This window comes from Lissotriton helveticus, chromosome 12 (assembly GCF_964261635.1).
Source record: "Lissotriton helveticus chromosome 12, aLisHel1.1, whole genome shotgun sequence".
Lineage (NCBI taxonomy): Eukaryota > Metazoa > Chordata > Amphibia > Caudata > Salamandridae > Lissotriton > Lissotriton helveticus.
Genome location: NC_136073.1, coordinates 766,391,819 through 766,409,649, shown reverse-complemented (window position 1 = coordinate 766,409,649; position 17,831 = coordinate 766,391,819). Strand labels below are relative to the sequence as shown.

General features: G+C 39.6%; 1 protein-coding gene across 2 annotated transcripts in view; it reads left to right on the top strand.

Moving 5' to 3' along the window:
- PEA15 (proliferation and apoptosis adaptor protein 15) overlaps positions 1–17,497 on the top strand; it is a 372,825-nt gene extending 355,328 nt beyond the window's left edge. The window contains exons 5-6 of one of the 2 annotated variants that reach the window (XR_013603786.1): positions 3,523–5,590; positions 5,632–17,497. Coding sequence is in view for 1 of the 2 variants with exons in the window: in XM_078670533.1 (XP_078526659.1) it covers positions 3,523–3,587 (65 nt within the window). In the remaining variant the exon portion in view is untranslated. Of the gene's footprint in view, positions 1–3,522 lie in introns of both variants that reach the window. The other variant, XM_078670533.1, reaches the window with a different exon arrangement.
- The last annotated feature ends 334 nt before the right edge of the window (positions 17,498–17,831 follow it).

Genomic DNA, 17,831 nt, shown 5'->3' with positions numbered 1-17,831 from the left:
TGGGTGCTGATTCCATTCTTTTTCTCATGTTTTTGGGACTTCCTCCCAATAGGAAGTGTAGAGGGGTGCACTTTCTGGTTGTCAAGCACCATCACTCAAACACTGTGCTACTTGAAGTGTCAGGTGCGGTACTTTTTACCTCAACCCTCTGCTGTTGCTTCTTTTATATCTCGAAAAGTACTTAATGTAGATTGAGGTTCTTAGTCTGAACAATTATATAAAAATCGGTGTTATTTTTATAAATTGGTCTCATATTTATTCTTGAAAGTGTGTATCATTTATTGCCTCTGTGAGTACAACATATGCATAGCACTACCCTCTGACAAGCCTAACTGCTCACTCACATTACCACAAATAGAGTGTTAGTATTATCTAGTTTTGCCTTTGTACACCAATCTGGGTCTCCCAGGACTCTCTGCAGAGTGTACTTTGTTTTAGTACACTATATAGAGAGCCAACTTCCTACAGGTTCCAAGTGTGGTTTACTCTGTTCATTCGTTTGCATTCCATTTATTGTACATGAAACACTCTGGGCTCATTTAGAGCCTTGCGGGCAGACCCCTAGCCTATTGGGTCTGTGTACATTCACAATTCATTCCCTTGGTGGATGACTTGCCACCGATTTGAGATATTCTGTTTGCCTGTCAGGAACTCTTTATCTAAAGTGCATTTGCCTGTCCCGCAGATCCAGTTTCTAAAAAGCAGAATGTCAAGTGGGCCACTATCTTGGTACAGTTCACTTGACATTCAACTTTATGTTTCAGAAACAAATCCCTTATGCAAAGGTCTGTTTCTGGAAAAAATAAATATAAAACTGGCAGAGTTGGGGTTTTCTCTCTTTACATTTGGGGCCCTGATTTGCATTCCCTTAGCGAGTATCGCTTGCCTGCTACGGCAGATCCAAGCAGTAAAAATATGCATTGGAAGCACCATTCTAAATAGAGTCAACGTCTTGATGTGTGTAGATGGCTATCATGCAGCGGTGACCTTTGATTAGCGAAAGGAGAGTTGGTTCCACTGGCAGACAATCCGTTTTGTTCCCACCTCTAATTGCCAAATATGCAATAGTGCAGATTGTAGGTGGAGCAGGTGGCCTTTAAGATAATGGAAGCTTGGAGAGAGAGCGAATGTACGGTCTTTAGTTTTGAAATGATATGGTTGAACTTCTTCATCCAATATGGACACTAGAGTGGTGTCAAGGATGCCATTGATTGGTGGGTTACCTCAGATCAGGTGAGATAGAGCTAAGGTTTGCATTGCACCATGGAGTACATCTTATGTCCAAGAAGACACAAGGGACTTCACAAGACAAGAGACAGCTGCAAACCCTGTTCGAGCAGTGTGAATCTCTTAAGAGACAGGCCAACTGGAAGTTCTCACATAGACCACTTCACCAAGTGAGGAGCCCTTTTCTCCATCAAATGTTTCAAACTTATCTTCACAAAGTCTGGCTCCTGTTCACATGCTATTGTCATCTCAAAAATAGACTACAGTAAGACACTACTCAAAGGATCCGCAAAAAACGAACTGACCCCCCTAAAAGGCATGTTTAATTTGGTTGTTCGGCTATCAACAAACATGAGGCAATTTGCTCACATTTCCCCCATTTTGAAATAATCGCATTGGCTAGAATACATTTAAGTTTGCCAGTTTGACTTTTAAAGCCTTGAAATTAGCCACTCGTCCTATCTTTAATCACCACTCTACATATCTGGTAGAGAAAGAACACTATGGCGTATAGAATTCCTCCATTGCAAATGCAAGACATTTTAATCCCACTAAGCCTCACACAGATCCTGCACCAGTGGACCCCTCACTCTGGAACTCGATTCTAGGCAAAGTCAGACACAAACAAGATTTAGGCTGCTTCCGTATAAAACTAAAAAACAGTTCCTTTTTAAACAACATTTGAAGCTCAACTGTTAAAATAGCCTAAATTATTGATAAATACAGATTTCGTATTTCACCGGTGCTGCCCCATTCTATCCAAACCCATTCTCACCCCCAATAATCCTCTGAGCTTATTTCCTTACTAAAAGGTTACATTGGTTTAACTGTTTGTCTCTTGTTTGTAACACCTTGTTCTTCAGGTACAGTTGTTAACATTGTGATGCCTTCTACTATCTGGTGGGTAAGAACTTTACATTAAAATAAGAAATTACACAGTTAAAAAAAGATGGAGGGTATATTGATTCCAGTATTAGCAGAGCTAGCTGCAGCCTGCATCCCTGTCCCACTTTTATTGATTAAGGACAGTGACAAAGGCAAGGGAGAATGTTGTAATGGGACACAGAGGTGAGAAGCCACATATCAAATTCTGGTACTGAAATGAAAGCGTTTGCTACTTCCTTACTTTACACTTGAATTTAAATGTGGGTTCTCTCTTTTCTAATGGGTCTTCAGTTTCAATCCCATCTTTTTACATTTTAAACAAACACATTGTTTTTTTATATACAATTTTTGTATCACTAACTTATGACTTTGTTTCATTGTACCTTTGAGTAATGTTCCTGCCCCTAGCGAATGTCCCAGATGATTATTGACACAAAATGCTGTTTGTAACACGAGGCTAGCAATAATTCCGAACACAACGCATCATGTAAGTCAGATAAAAGTCAAAAGCACAGTATGAAAAAAAAGGTTCAGGGAATTTTCTGATCACATTTTCCTATCACAAGCTTCTGGGCTGCATGACTGCAGCTGGAGGTGAGATAGATAGATAGATAGATAGATAGATAGATAGATAGATAGATAGATAGATAGATAGATAGATAGATAGATAGATAGATAGATAGATGTACTGTCTGCACCCGGTGTACCTTGGACACCACGGCCTCTCTAGAGTGTGTCTCTTGTTGAGTTCTCACCTCCTTAGGACGGTTCTCTCAGTAAGTTTCTAGCCTCTTTAAATTGCATCTCGAGAAGGCATCTTGAATTCTTATGGCTGCATTACTTTACTTAATTGGCTTTTTGGATTTCAACTATCTATGTCTGTATTTCTTGATTTTATTCTTGCCTCTTTATGACATGATCTATAGATGAGTTCTCACCCCTTACAAACTGATCAATAGATGGGTAATCTCTCTCACTAAGACTACGTCTTCCTACAGGGTTTCTTTAGTTCCTTCTTCCAGATCCCGATATAACCGGTGCCACATGTTGAGTTTAGATTGTATCTAGAAACGTTTGTATTCCCTTGCCTTTTTGATAAAGTATCCTAAAATAACCTTGAGTGATGGTGGTTGTGTATTGATACAATCAACCATTTCCAATTGAGTCTTTATAACCTAGAAGACAGCCCAGTTATAAAAAAAACACTTTTTGGCAAGTTTTTCATTTGAGGTTGTGAAGTTGCTTTAATTCATTGTTTAAGACTAATACAATTCAGAGAATTAAAAAGTTCTCTTTGAAAAAGCTAATGGAAAAAAAAAACTTGACTGTAGTCATGAAATAAAAATGGTTATTGTGTGGTCTGCTGTGCTGGGTATCTTAAGGCACTTTTTTGTGTTTCATATCACACAGATGTAATTCGGCAACCTTCGGAAGATGAAATCATCAAGCTTGCTCCACCCCCAAAGAAAGCTTGAGGAGATGGAAGGTCAAGGGTCGTACTCGGACGTCCTCTTCACCAACTTCACCACCATCATCTTCACTAACTCATCGATGACCCAGTTGCCCTCGGCCCCCTTCCTCCCATTGGACCTGCACAAACCATTTGGAGTCGAGGAAAAAGCCAAGAAAGGAGTGCCGTGGGAACAGGGGGCGCAAGAGCACAGTGCTCATGATGATGACCACTAACAAACGTCTTAACTCCCAGCTGTGTCTGCTCAGTTTTCTGCAGTCCATCTTTTCCTGCGCGTGTGCCCGTGAGCGTGTGTTTTAAGTATTCTTTTTTAGACATATTTTGTGTTTGTGTTATTTGGATAGTTTCTCATTGTGTTGCGTGTACTTTGGAAATTTCTATGCAAATGGAAATTGACCCTTCTCCCCTGTCCTCCACCTGATCCTCCAATTAAGCGTCCTCTTCTACTGCAGTAGACTGTGGCTTCTTCGAGAACTTTGTCCGTGCACACGTGTGTCAGTCTGTGTGCCTCTGTGAGTGTGCGTGGTGGTATGTGTGAGTGGCATCACTGATGTATTCTAAGGGGAAGAAGGAGTGGTTGGATCCAAATTGGTCACCATCAGATGAAGTCAGCTGTTGGCTGAGAGCCGCACATCCCTCTCCCATGTCAATCTCCTTCATAACTTATTAAGGGGGCCCAGGAGACACTTAAAATATTGAGGTGCATATTTCTAAAGCCAAGGAATCTGAAGATATCATTTCTGAAAATTGCACTCATATTTTGCCCTTTTGCCTCCAACTGGATGAAAACAGGTTACCTCGGAAAGGTGCAGAGAGCAACTTGTAGATAGCCACCACCTTGAATCATTTCTTAAATGGGGGTGGCAGCGGAGGGGGACATAGTTGGTAATAGTCAGATAGTGGATTACTCATTAGAAGTGCTTCTTTTCTTTGGGGAAAAAAAGAGAGCTTTATTGGGATCAAGGTTTTATGTGGTGTAGATTCCAAATCAAAATACTTGCCCCAAGTGTAAGGGGTGCATTGCTATATACTAGATGACACAATTTCCAGAATCGGCACCATACAGAATTTAGAAATGACGGAGCTTAAAAAAGAAGAGTATTGGAAGACATTGAGATAATGTCATGTATGGGTATAGGAATTTGGAACAAGCGATATTTGCAGAAAGTCAATGGCAGTAGAATGTCTGGTGAGACATTAGGTCATGTCCGCAGAGTGACTGGACAGATCAGTACACTACTTAGCTGTATTCAAACAGGACATCTGACTAAATAAATGTAATCAAAGTTTACACTACACTTATACAATTCCTGTGCCATGAACCTCTAAATGGCCTCCTCTAGACATTCCTACTGGTGTGCTAATAAATGACTTAAAAGGCACCCAATGTCACTTTAAATCGTATCAGAGTGATGTAGAATTATATTTTGAACAGCAGAGTGCGTTCTGGTAGTTACCCAGTTGCTTTACTTTCTTAGACACCACCTCTTTTTGAAAGGATCTGTGTTAACCCCCTTTTTCAATTTTCAAGCATTGATGGGCTTTTTTGTGAAGGGCTTGAGGAGTCCTGAGATCCATTGCTCTGTGCTGGAGTATGGGATTCGTGTAATTTGAGGTTGCGCTGTCAAAAACGTGAACTATCTTGGCAGCTTGACTTTGTATTTCCTTGATTTGCTGCGGAATAGTTGAAGGACCGGCTGTACACTTGTTGTCCTGGATATGTTATTTTATATTCCTCGTTGAAAAAGTAGGAAATGCCACATTGGCTTTGAAATGGCTGCCCAGCTACTCAAAGAACACGCTTTGATTGCACTACGGAAGATCAAGAGGTGAGCTTTGGTCAGACAATGGGTGACAAGGGCAATATGCTGTTAACTATGTAAAGAGCTATGATTCAATATGTTTTGAGAATTATGAGGTCAAGTTGACCCACACTGTCCTAGATAGTTCAGTGGAAACTAAAGACTCCGCTTCGGCAGAAATCCCCAACGCAGCTCTAATCTAAGCGTGCACAGTGCAGCTGGCAGAACAATAACTCAAATTTCCAGCTGCACACTCCGCGCCAATTAAGTCAGGCGCAGCAATCTATGAAAGTGAGATGACGCACTGTTTACGAGAGCAGAGCGCAACCGCTCACTGCTGATGTCTCGGAGTTACTCAACCGAGCATTATGAATCCTCTTTGCTCCTCAAATTATCATCATTCTATGCCTCGTGCATGTTTTTGTGATGAATGAGCTTATCAAATTCTGAATCTGAGGACTGAAATCATTGAAGATGCTCTGCTAAGTCCTTCTATCCAGTAGATGGATTTCTGCTAGGCTGTATGCCATCTACGAACAGCGCCGACATACTTACGAAAGCCAATACTACACAGAAAATGAGAAAAAGCATAGCATTTTAAATTCTGAACAAAACACAAAATACCTTATTGATATGAACTTTGATGTTACTCAAATTAATGACACCTCATGGCTATGCCAAGGTAAATTTCCATAAAACTGCCTACAACAGGCAACATAGTCTGGAAGTCTATCCCCAACATACTCACCAATCAGTGCAGATTGTTGCACATAAATAAATTGTATAGCAAAACAAGGTTATCCACAACTAGATTACATTGGGAAAGTTGTCAAATATCATGAGACCAGCCCGGCTAATCATAGTGAACTGTAGATGTATTATAGAAACCTTGAGATCTTAGAAAAGGCCAGGCTATCCTTCACTGTATGGTGCTTTTATATAAATCAATTTTACTCAATTCTTTTGAAACCTGGCATCAAACATTACTTCAGCTACAACCCTCCCATTAGTGCACCTGATTCCAAAAAGGTTCTCATTAGATTGATTTTGCAACACTTCCCTCAAAACCTAGCAGAGTAGAAAGACTCAACCGAAGGTAGGCTTCCAAGCGTCCAAGTACCCTGTTACATCTCAGCAGTGTTGTATTAACCCCAAGACCAAGGCCATAGCACATGCCCCTGCAGCCACTGTGGAGTAGGAGCACTCCAACCCTTCAGGGGCCACATCCAACGCATGGCCAATGAAAAACAATGAGATGTGAGAGACTCCGTCCACCATTTTGCATTACGCCACTGCCCAAGACATCACCCATGAATAAAGCATCTTGAAATATAATTTTATAACGTTACCATATAGTTGACCCAAGGCCACATTCAATTACCAAGTCACTTAACCTGTGCTTCAGTCGACACTGTAAGTGACGAAAAGTGGACAAAGCTAAGATGATGCCGATTAAGTCAAGGAAAAGGCACTTCAAGCCATAGAGGCAGGCCAGTTGGATTAAAATCACAGTAGGTCCAATGTCCCTTCCTGAATCGATGGTCACGTACCCTCACATTTGAGCTATTGTGAATGGAGTGACTTACTCTGTAGGTTATTTCAACATCTCTTTGATAACAGAATCTAGTATTCATTTTTGTGCTTGACCTTGGCTATGTCTCCTGTGTCCGCGTACATGCCCCGGACTTGCCAACTAAAGCTTCTGTTATTGGGTCTTCCACTCTGTTTAATGGCCCTATTTTGAAGCAAATCAATTTCCATTAACCTAAAATGCTGCGCACTCTCCAAGAGAAGAGATAGGCCGGTAGGAAAAAAATGCGTAAATGGAAGGATCATAAGAATCCTCGCTGATGTTTAGTCGGAGACTAATGCACTAGAAATACAGAAAAAACCTCTGTGAAAGATTATATTATTAAATGCAGCTATACTTCAGGAGAAGCACTCATCAAGTTAATGGTGGATAATTGTTTATTCCAAGCGTGCTAAAAAGGCAACATCTGTCGAACACGGTTTGCTGGCAAATAAGCCTTGATCACAGATACTATCCAATTAGCCTGAAAACAATTTAAATGCAAATCAAATGACATAATCAACAGATTTCCATATATATCATCCTCGACAAGGTACATATGTATGTGAAGTTAATAATAGTAAATCAGTTCTAACCTATATATAACTACATTCATGATACTGTGGTAACGGATATCCAGGAGCCAATATTTCTAAGGGACGCCATTTTAAACTCTGTTTTGTTGTAGAACACCCAATGATTGCAAATTTGACAACAATTGCTTTTGTGGTACAAAGACCTTTTGTAAGTAGAAAAGGGAGTAAAGGTGTTGGCAGGGCAGAGTGCTCCAGGACGTGGAAAATGCTCAAGAAAGTGTGGGGAGCAGTATTGTGGTTTTATTGCCTAAAACAGTTAGATTAATGGAAGGGAAGTTGCGTCAATCCTGAATATTAGGAGACATTGGTAAGATTGTAGTGACTTAACTAAGCTCTATTGCCGTCCAAGCTCAGGATATACAGAGCTTCTTTTTCTGTTTGCCCTTCCACCACAGAAGAGACAAGTTTTCAGCAGTTGGAGGTGATCCCAGAAGTTCTGAGGATTGAGGCATCGGTAAGAGATGTTTCGCGTGTCTGCCCTACACCCAGAAGAGCAAATTTAAGGCTCGTTCATCAAAATGTCTGATTGGGTACAACCACCATCTTCCTCCTCTTGGGTTTCCACCAAAATTGCATAGGGCCACGAAGAGAAATTGTTTGCAGTGCTTCATTGAGAGAGCTGGGAGGGAGCAGAACTTACTTTTGGTTCAGTCTGATCTTTGCTCATTCCCAATTTTTCTTTTTTTAATGCATGTCTACCTCTTTGTTCTTATGTGTTTTTGCAGTGCGCACATTTTGTGCGCCCATCTGCATTACTGTCCCTTTTTTTGTTTGAATGTTTTGTTTTGTTCACTCATTTATGCAAATTTTACGGAAAGAAAACGGTCTTTTGTTACCGGGAATTTGTAAATTTTGGATCTGGGGTTCTCAAGGCAGAATCCTACAGTTAAGGCGCTGTGGACCAGATACTGCTTAGAGAGGCAGTATATAGTGTAATGTGAAACATTACAAATTCTAGGTCAAATATCTTATTTCCCTTTCATAAAAGACAGTCTAAAAAGTCTTTACAATGTAAGAGTGTACAGAACGGTGTCTGTGTTATGCCTATATTTCCCCACCCTTTAGATTGCCTGGGGTTTGTTTGCAATTGCAGTAGATGGGCTTTCTGTAGAATCCTCAGCTGTATTGCATTTATATAGCACTTACAACCCCTGATGAGGCGTTGAAGTGCTTTATGGCGGGTAGCACACTACTCCTTAGCCCAAAGTTCTCATCAACCAATTAACTACTGTTACATGATCCCACAAAATTAGCCCCATAACTACTTCAAGGCACTCAATGGCTGCTGCTGTGTGCTGCACCACTGCTCATTCCTCTCCGAACTTTGAGCAAATATCAGGGTATTTATACAAACATGCATAGCCCTACGCGAACAACCAGTTAAACTCTCAGTGCATTCTATTTAATTCCCATAGGGCAGATAACGTAGTTTGGGAATGGCTGGGGTAATAGGACCGGGAAGTACTGTTTGCCTCCATATATCCTCATTTCTAAGTGGAACTTCATGGCTCTGCCTGTAGCACCTATTAACTCTGCCTCCCTCAAGCTAACCCAGAGTTACCGGTACCGTGGCAAAATCTAGGGACACCACAAAAGAGGTTTGGAATATGATATGAAGAAAAGGAAGAGGAGGATGGTTTGGGGGTGGCTGCGAATGTCCATTGACCAATCGGAACGCAAAACTATTCCGCACATTGGCAGATTAACTTGCTCTATCTATGAACCCATGGACAGTATCAAAATAGAGAAAAGGGTGCTGTATGTGAACTAATGGATTTAGCAAACAGAACATTTGTCCATAGGAATGTTTATTTTAAGATCAATTTTAAAATTGATATACTTACATATGAATGACACGAGATTGTATCTCAGAAGCAGACTTTATTTGTAACATCTATATTCAAATTGGTGCCTACAAGGCCAGAATTGAAATGGCTAAATGTGCAAAGGGGTAAAGTGCAAGTATATCATTTCTTATAGTCCTTGTTAATTGTCCAGTTATTACTGTGGCAGCTAAAATTACTCTTTTAGTACGACTAGTAGAGCACCACAATTTTGGTAAGCAAAGGAACTGAGAAAAATGGTGAACTGCAAATAAACCCGGTAATCGAAAAACATATGAGCGCAGAGATCAAGTCCCATTTTTGATCAAGCTTCTACACATCTGGATGTTCCAAGGATTTGTATTCATTCTCTGAGACACCCGAACAAATGTGGTCCCCAATTCCACACCCCAGAGACAACTGGCTCTGAGTGGGTCAGGCTATGGTATCCTAGAAATTATTATGAGAAATTCCCCATGTTCAAAATGTGACAAATATCCTAGGCAAACCTAATCACCCCCCTAAAAGCAGGGGCTGGATTTAACAGACAGGAAAGACCCGGCTAAGAGACCGCTCGTCCTTGACATGATTAAAGTAAAATCAATACATATCCTCATGCGTAAAACCATTTACTGTAGTTAATGGTGGTGTCCATTGGGGAACTGTTGGAGAATTGAGTTAATTGGACTTGCAGAGTTACTCCCCAAAGAGACCCATAGATTTCAAATTGTCAACCTTGAGTATGTTTTAATACAGTGTGATAACTCAAGTCTGAAGCATGGCCTATGTTTACAGAGGACAGTACAAATTGATTAGGTTAACCAAAGGAATCCGATAGCCGCCTTGGGGACTTGTTACTAAAAGTTTGCAACAAACAGGAAAAATCAATGTCGCTCTATTGTACGGCTTGTTTATTAGCAAATTGAGCTAAAAATGTGTTCTCGTGAGATTATGTAAGTATTTTCGCAGCAGGGCAAAAAAAATGAGGAAATGGATTCAGGCACCATTGCTAATCCTATAGAACATTTATTGCATGAGAATTTTTTAGCATGTGCAACACAAATATAACTGTTTGCCTCAAATTCAGCCACAGATTTTACTCTGGAAACGAGGAGATATGCGCTTTCTCCATTTTTTAATAGGAAGTCTCAGAATAAATTACAAGGAATCAGTTTTCTGAAAACTTTGGTTTGTAGCAAAATACCGTTTGCTTTATTCCCTGTTTAACAAGCAACACAAACCAAACAGCAACAAAAGATATTCACTCGTTATTTTAATTTGCTTATTTTGTTCTTGCTACATTGACATTTTTTAGTCAAATAGCTCCTGGAAAGCTGCAAGGGATACATGTTCAAGGAGGCTCGCTCATGTCTTAAATTGTTTGCAAATTCTTATAGGAAATTTATATTTCCTGTGCAGAGAAAGTGTCTGTAAAGGACCAGGGTGTGATCCCAGGGATTAGAGGTTGTACAAATCCCACTCCCTGCTTCTCTGGCAGTGGGCACACTCCCCTGGCTGTTAATATGTTTCTTTACCCAGATTCTTAAGAGTTGAGTATATTTGTCAAAATCAGAAGTGTGTCTCTTACCACAAAGAGAGGACCACAACACAGTGCTACCCCACCATGTTGTTCAGGAGCTGTTAAAATGTGAAGAAGAGAGAGATAATAAAACACATTAAGAAAGGATGCCTTGTACAAGCACTTGGGAAAAAAAATGTCTTAAGATTCTGTGTATATGCACTCAAACACCTCTTTGGGTAATTGAAAGAATTTAAAGGGAAAAAAAGTACAAGAAGTACAGTTTTTGCTTCTCTCACAATGAGAATCTCAATATCTCTTCATTTGCTGCGTTCTATTATTTTGTAAATAATGCTTCAAATACAAGTAGAATTTGGAGTCGATTTGTGGAAGAATATCGTACCATACTAATATTGTGGACCGAATATTAAAAGGTAAGTGCATAGAGGGAAGTATTGATTTGCTATTTTTAACTCCACATCTGTGTACCATGATGGTATATTATATATTGTTATGGTACATAGATATGGAGTTAGGTATAGAAAATGTATACATACTTACCTTTTGATATTTTGCCCACCGTGTTAGTGCCACATGATATCCTGGGCTTCATATGTAGGAGTCACGTCCAATAAACCCTCCATGGTAACGTACAGAGTGCTTTATAATACTAAACAAAATTCACGTTGTATCTAGATAATTTCCGTTGAGAGGTATTTTGTAATAAGGAACAAAATATTTTTTAGATGTGGTTTTGAAACAATCCTGAAAATCGAAGCTGCCTCATGATGCACCCTTCATGGAATAATTAAGTATTACCCTCAACGTTGATTAATTAATAAAATCATCTTTGAATGATCGATTTGATTGGCGGGATGTGCCAACCACTTGCTTCGTTTTATGCCTTATGGAGTGATGTGCGAGCTCATAATGTTACCCGCTGGAGAGCTCAAACGATCTGACATCTGTAGGGGCAAGATAATGTATAGAATACAAGGGGAAGTAATACTGTGAGTCCCACCTGACAAATGTCAGTAAATACAACACCCATCCGTGTGGCTACACTAAAGCTTAGGAGATCGGTACCTGGTGAAAACTTTCTATTAAATGTACGCATGATTTGCTTCTGCTTAGGGCATTAAGGAGCTTTTAATGCCCTCTGCCGAGGGTGTTAAATGTTAAGTGCTCAACTGACCGCTCTGTGCCAAAGCTGATGGTAAGGGCACATGCACACACAAAATAACTATCAACAAGTGCTAAAGCCTGGCAGCTTTTGGGCGAATAGTTAACACCCGCATACTAAGTCTTCTGCTTGGCCGAGCCAATCTCAGTATTCCATACAGAGTGCTAGTAGAGTGTATATACTTTTATGGTCCGAGGTTAATCCTCATTCTGTTGGGATTGAGATATTGAACAATTTAATGATCATACAAAACGTATCTAGTGTTATCCTTTTTACAACACACAAATCTCTTTAGAAAATATTAGTGTCTTGATTCCAGGCTACTCGAATATCCCAGGAATACTGGGAATGGATCTGTAATTTCCCAGAATGGAGACTGCCTGTGCAGGGTAGATTTTAAGTTTTGTCATGCTGTGTGCTATAGAGCGATCGCCTCAATTCGAATCAGTAAATGAGCTCTGTTATCCTGTTTAGGAACAGAATATACACACTTTTAGTCTTTTCAGTACTTGGATTATGTGGAGAGCATTTGATACCATGATGGGATGGTGGATTGGAAAGGATAATATTGAATCACCAATGAAGATAGCTTTAGACAACCAAATAAATACTTGCATAAATGTTTCGGATAAAGATCACTCATCCTGAATTTAAGTGGAAGCCTTTATTTACCAACACGGTTCTCCTCTTAATTCCCATATTATCCCCAAAGCCTACCATCTGAAGAGCTGTGCAATGGGACAGGTTCCCGCTTGTCACACAGTGTTATGGCACAGAAAGGAACTGAGAAACACATAGAGGTTGTGATCAAACCCAAGGGAGGATTTCCACAGTTTCTGCCACAGTGGCAATAAACTATTGGGACGGCACCTTGCATAGCTGCACATTGTAACTAGCGCAGGATTTCATGGTGGATCGCTAGGATTAAGTCCCTCGACTCATAACTTGAGGGCAGATAAACGAAATCAAAAGGAATTCATATTTAGGACCTTATTTAGAGTTTTGGGGTGGGATACGCCACCACAAATGCGGCAGATGTCCCGTCTGCCAAATTCTAAGTCCATAAAGTCAATGGGGCTTGACATCCATCATCTTTGTGAGGGAGGGAGTTCCCTGCCTTCAAACTATAAATAAGCCTCTTAGTGTCTTTTGATCAAAATAAATGGCATCATTTCTTTAAAATGGGGCTTGGCTCTACTTCTGAGTGGCCTCTTAGAATACACTGGTGAGAAAGTGACTAATTGTAGATGGATAGTTGGACACTTTTTCGGCTTTTGTGCTGATAATCAATTCTCACCTTCGCACAAGAGTTTCAAAAGTGTCAAGAGCCAAGGCCACATCATCATAGGACATATAATAGGCAAGCCTGCATAGCATCTCATCCCTGGTTACCCATCACTCATCAAAACCCATAGATCACTGTCACTGGCTTCTGGTTCAGCTGTCTTGTTGCTTATTATATTCTAGATGTCTGGATTGGGTAGAAAGTAGAGCAAGAGGTAGAGAGACTTCGATTAGGTGAAAGAAAAGGCAGCAAGTAGAACTAGTTAAAAACAAATATAGCCTCAAGCATGAAAACAATGCGGCAGGAGGACAGGAAAGGAGGAAGCCTGCTAGGACTTCAGATAGGATGTAGGAGGTATGTAATAAAGAAGACACAAGGAGGTAGTGGAGGAATGAGTACATGTATGATGGTGGAGTGTGAGGTTTCCAGAATCAAGGCATTTGGGTACCGGACAAGCCCTGGTGGAATCACAGGCAAGGGCTATGTGAATTTTAAGTGAAAGGTGAAGGGCATCAAGGGGTGTGCATCAACACCAGGCAGTATGACTTAAAACACAGAGCTTAAAAATTCACAATCTCCACAAAGCGACGCGTGACAGCGCTCTAATCATGAAAAAGAACTGTTGATGATTTATCATTTCATTTTGTTGATTTACATGTTGGACTCTTTGCTCAAAAGACAGTCCTTTCTTAGGGAGCTGGAAATGATGGGTAATGGAACATCAGACTTTAAGGGGGTGGTTTATATGTTGGCAGTATGTATACTGCGTCACAATGGTGATGGAGTTTATATACAGCCAAAATGAAGGTCTGCCCCAAATGTGGGCGGACCGTCAGTTTGGCCACGGCGAAGACTCATCTTTCTCCGCAATGGCCAAACTTCTCTGATGGCCCTGGGGGTGTAAGAGCCATCGGAGAAAAGGCTGCATGTCCTTCCCCCCAATTCAGATGGCCGACGTAGTCATTTTGTACTGTTTCTTAACTCAAAGTAAAACCTGGCAGAAAGGAACAGTAAAAACATAATGATCAAAGAGATGAGTACCGTTGAATTAAGTAATGCTAGATCTGAAAATATTAGTGTGTGATCTCTTCAATTGCTGCAAATCCATTTGACTCAGAGGCTGGTTTGGGAGACGCAGTAGTTGCTAGGTGGAGGCAGAATTTGGGAGGGTTGCAGTTGTTTCAGAACAAACTGAATGTCACCACTACGCTACTCATTTTGTCCCGCCCCTACAGTCTGATTACGATAACTTCAGAGGAGCGGAAAGTTCGAATTATTATGAGTTTGACCCAGAGGGTCTACTGAGAAATGTTGGATTAAAGGAGTATCAGTAATTCCTCATTTGGCCTGGACTTTAATCCAGATATTTCATCAGGTTTTAGCAGCAGCCAAAATCTATGAGTGAAAGTAAACAGATCCGCAGTGCTCGCATATATCGAATAATTCAATTATAGACCCCCATCGGCATTAAGTTGCCACTGATAACGAAACCTATATGTTCCAATACTGTATGTGTTAGGAGTGTTGAGAGACGTTGTATTCCCCACGGTAAATTGCAATGTAAATTCCAGCTACACATCAATCAATCAATCAATGTATACATATACATGATCATCACTTAGCCCCTTAAACCTGAGTACCTTTTCTGGGAACAAAAGAGACTGGTGTTAAGCCTAATTTCATTTGGTCCTACAAATGACTACCTAGAACCACTAGTCCCTGCAAAACGCACATATCTTAAGATACAATGCTTAATGCAATGAAATAGACTTATGTCGCAAATGTATGTTGTGGATTTTAAACTCAAGCTGTCATGGCAGCTTGAATTCTTTTTCTCTCCTTCTTTCAACTTTTTCATTTTTTTGTCTCCCTCCCAGCACCCCGCAATGATCAGACCGTGTTAACTGTGTGTACATATATATTATAAATATATGTATATGAAATATATTATTGAGTGTTTCCTATTGCTGTTTAGTGTTAATTTATTGTCATGCAAAAACAGGAATTGTGATGGAGGATTTTGTCGTTTCTATTTTCAATTCAGTCTAAAAAACTATGGAAAAAATATTTTCTACATATTCACGAAATAGAAAAATATATATTTAAAGATATATTTTAGACGGGGTGGATTTTGGAAAAAGAGTTAAGCTGACACCCCCAAAAGGTTGTTTGTGCCATGATAGGGAATAGGAACCCACATGAACGTCTGGAGATGAGAACATTGGGACCAAGTATCTCTTGGTTCTTGTTCGCTGCACTCCCATCTGTTGTATTGCATCCTGCCTTAGGACCGCCACATGTTCAATTATTCACTCTGGTCCCAAATGTGCACTCTTGAACCTGCCTTAAATATATCCAGCCTAATCCATTCATCCTTAGGCCGGCATGGCATTGAAACTCCACAAGAAGGTAACCTTCGGTTGATGTGTTGGTGCATTGAAATAAAAGACATCTGCCTTATAAGATAAATGTATTGCTGTTACCACCCATCATGCTCTCCAAATTAGTTAATTAATTTCAACGTAAGTTAAAACTAGACCCAGGCAAAATTGTTTTTATGTTGGTGTAATCTCACATAATTTCTGGCATTTTGCATTACACTTGATAGACAAAAATCCTAAATTACGCAATGACACCTGGACACATAATGAAAAATGTTCAGGTAAAACAATCCTATTACAGAAGCACAGGAACAACACGAACATCCAAAACGCAAGTGGTTGTTGTTTGCGGCACGTATTTTTCAGCTTTTCTTTAACCGCAAAACACGTCTTTGCATCCAAAATAAATGCAAGGAGCCAATTTGCACTAATACAAAATGCCAGATTTCCATTTTGCGTAATTTTGCTTAATTTTTCAGAAATTTTGCGTCGTTTTGCAAAAGCCAATTATGCAAATTTTGCACACATCTAGTAGAAACCAGTTCCTTGGAATGGATTTTAAAGCTCAGGAGAAATTGTCCCTTTAGCACAGTTGCTGAATAAAATTCCAGAATTTACATTAGCCGATGATCCAGTTTATCAAATTGTCCCCTTTGACAAGTGAGAGTAGAGATCAGTACCTTCTTTTCGCAACCCCATAAAATAGGGAGTTTTCACCCTTCTGTTTGTTAATATTAATAAAACGTCGGTGGATCCAGAACTTTAAAAGTCCTGGGTATTGTTGGCGATCTCACCACAACTTGACTGGGTCCTTTGCATATTGTGCAATTGATGTATTTGGAGTTGTTAGGGCTTGCCAATCAGTTGTTACAGGTTGACATGCTGGCGGTTATTGTACATTCACTTTGCAAGTTGAGGGTCTGTTTCTGCACAGTTGCCATATGTGTATAATTCTGTGTGGCAACGTAAGCCCAATAATTGGTAACAACACAATGTAAAAATGATTAAATATCTAATGGGATCAGATGCAGATCATTATTTGGTACTTTGGTCCTAAAAGTTGAACTGAAATTAACTAGGACTAAAGTTCCTAGAATGCACTTGTTGAATGAAAATTTAGGATTTAAAACGTAGTGACTAATGGACATGTGGTCATCAGGTCGTCCGTTCTATTCCTTCAGAATAAGGCTTGTGTAATAAAATATTTAAAATCAATCTACTTTTACCTAAAATCAAGCCTCTTAAACTAATCAAACTGTTACAGACTTGTATGGACTTCTATAGTTTTCAGATTCACACCAAACATAAGAGAGATTATGGAACCCAAATGGAAATGCTAATGGAATCCAAATGGAAATGGATCAAAGTAAATAAAAATGGCCTGATTGGTATGCTAATAATTAAACATATCTAAATCAGGTACCCTAAAGTAAAATAAAATGAACAACTCGGCTCATGTCAATACAGACAACTCTTGACCAACATAGGAAGTATCTGAAGTCTGTACTAGTGGGGTTGAAATGTGAAGTATTATTAGTGACTTCTTTTGCACTGATATTTGTATTGTAACACTTCCATCAAAGTTCCTTGTGTGCAACTCTTTATATAAAAAAATGAAATGAATTTATAAAAAAAACCTAAAACTGTCTGAAGCTAAGTGGAATTTATGCTTTGCTTTTCCATGCAACCTGAAATGTAAAAAAAATACATAATTGTGCTAATGATTAAATAAAAGTTTATTGTATTGAATATAAAGTCCTGCTTGTTGTGTCTCTTTTTTTAAAACTCATTTGCACCATTAAAGAAAATATATTATGGGATTGATTTCTGCCATTTTTATAACGCATGTTCTTTTACTCTCCAGAATATGATTAAATGCCCCAGTCATTATATAAATTGCAAAAGCTATTTACTGTAAAGTATAATAGAAAACAGACATTGTACAACTGTAAACATTAACTACTACACAACTCTTGCATCCTTCTTCAAGGTTTTTTTTTATAAAGGTTCAAGCAGAGGTTCGGCATAATGTCATCATCTAAAGTAAAGTTTGTCTATTGATTTCAGGCACTTATGCCTAGTGTTTTAT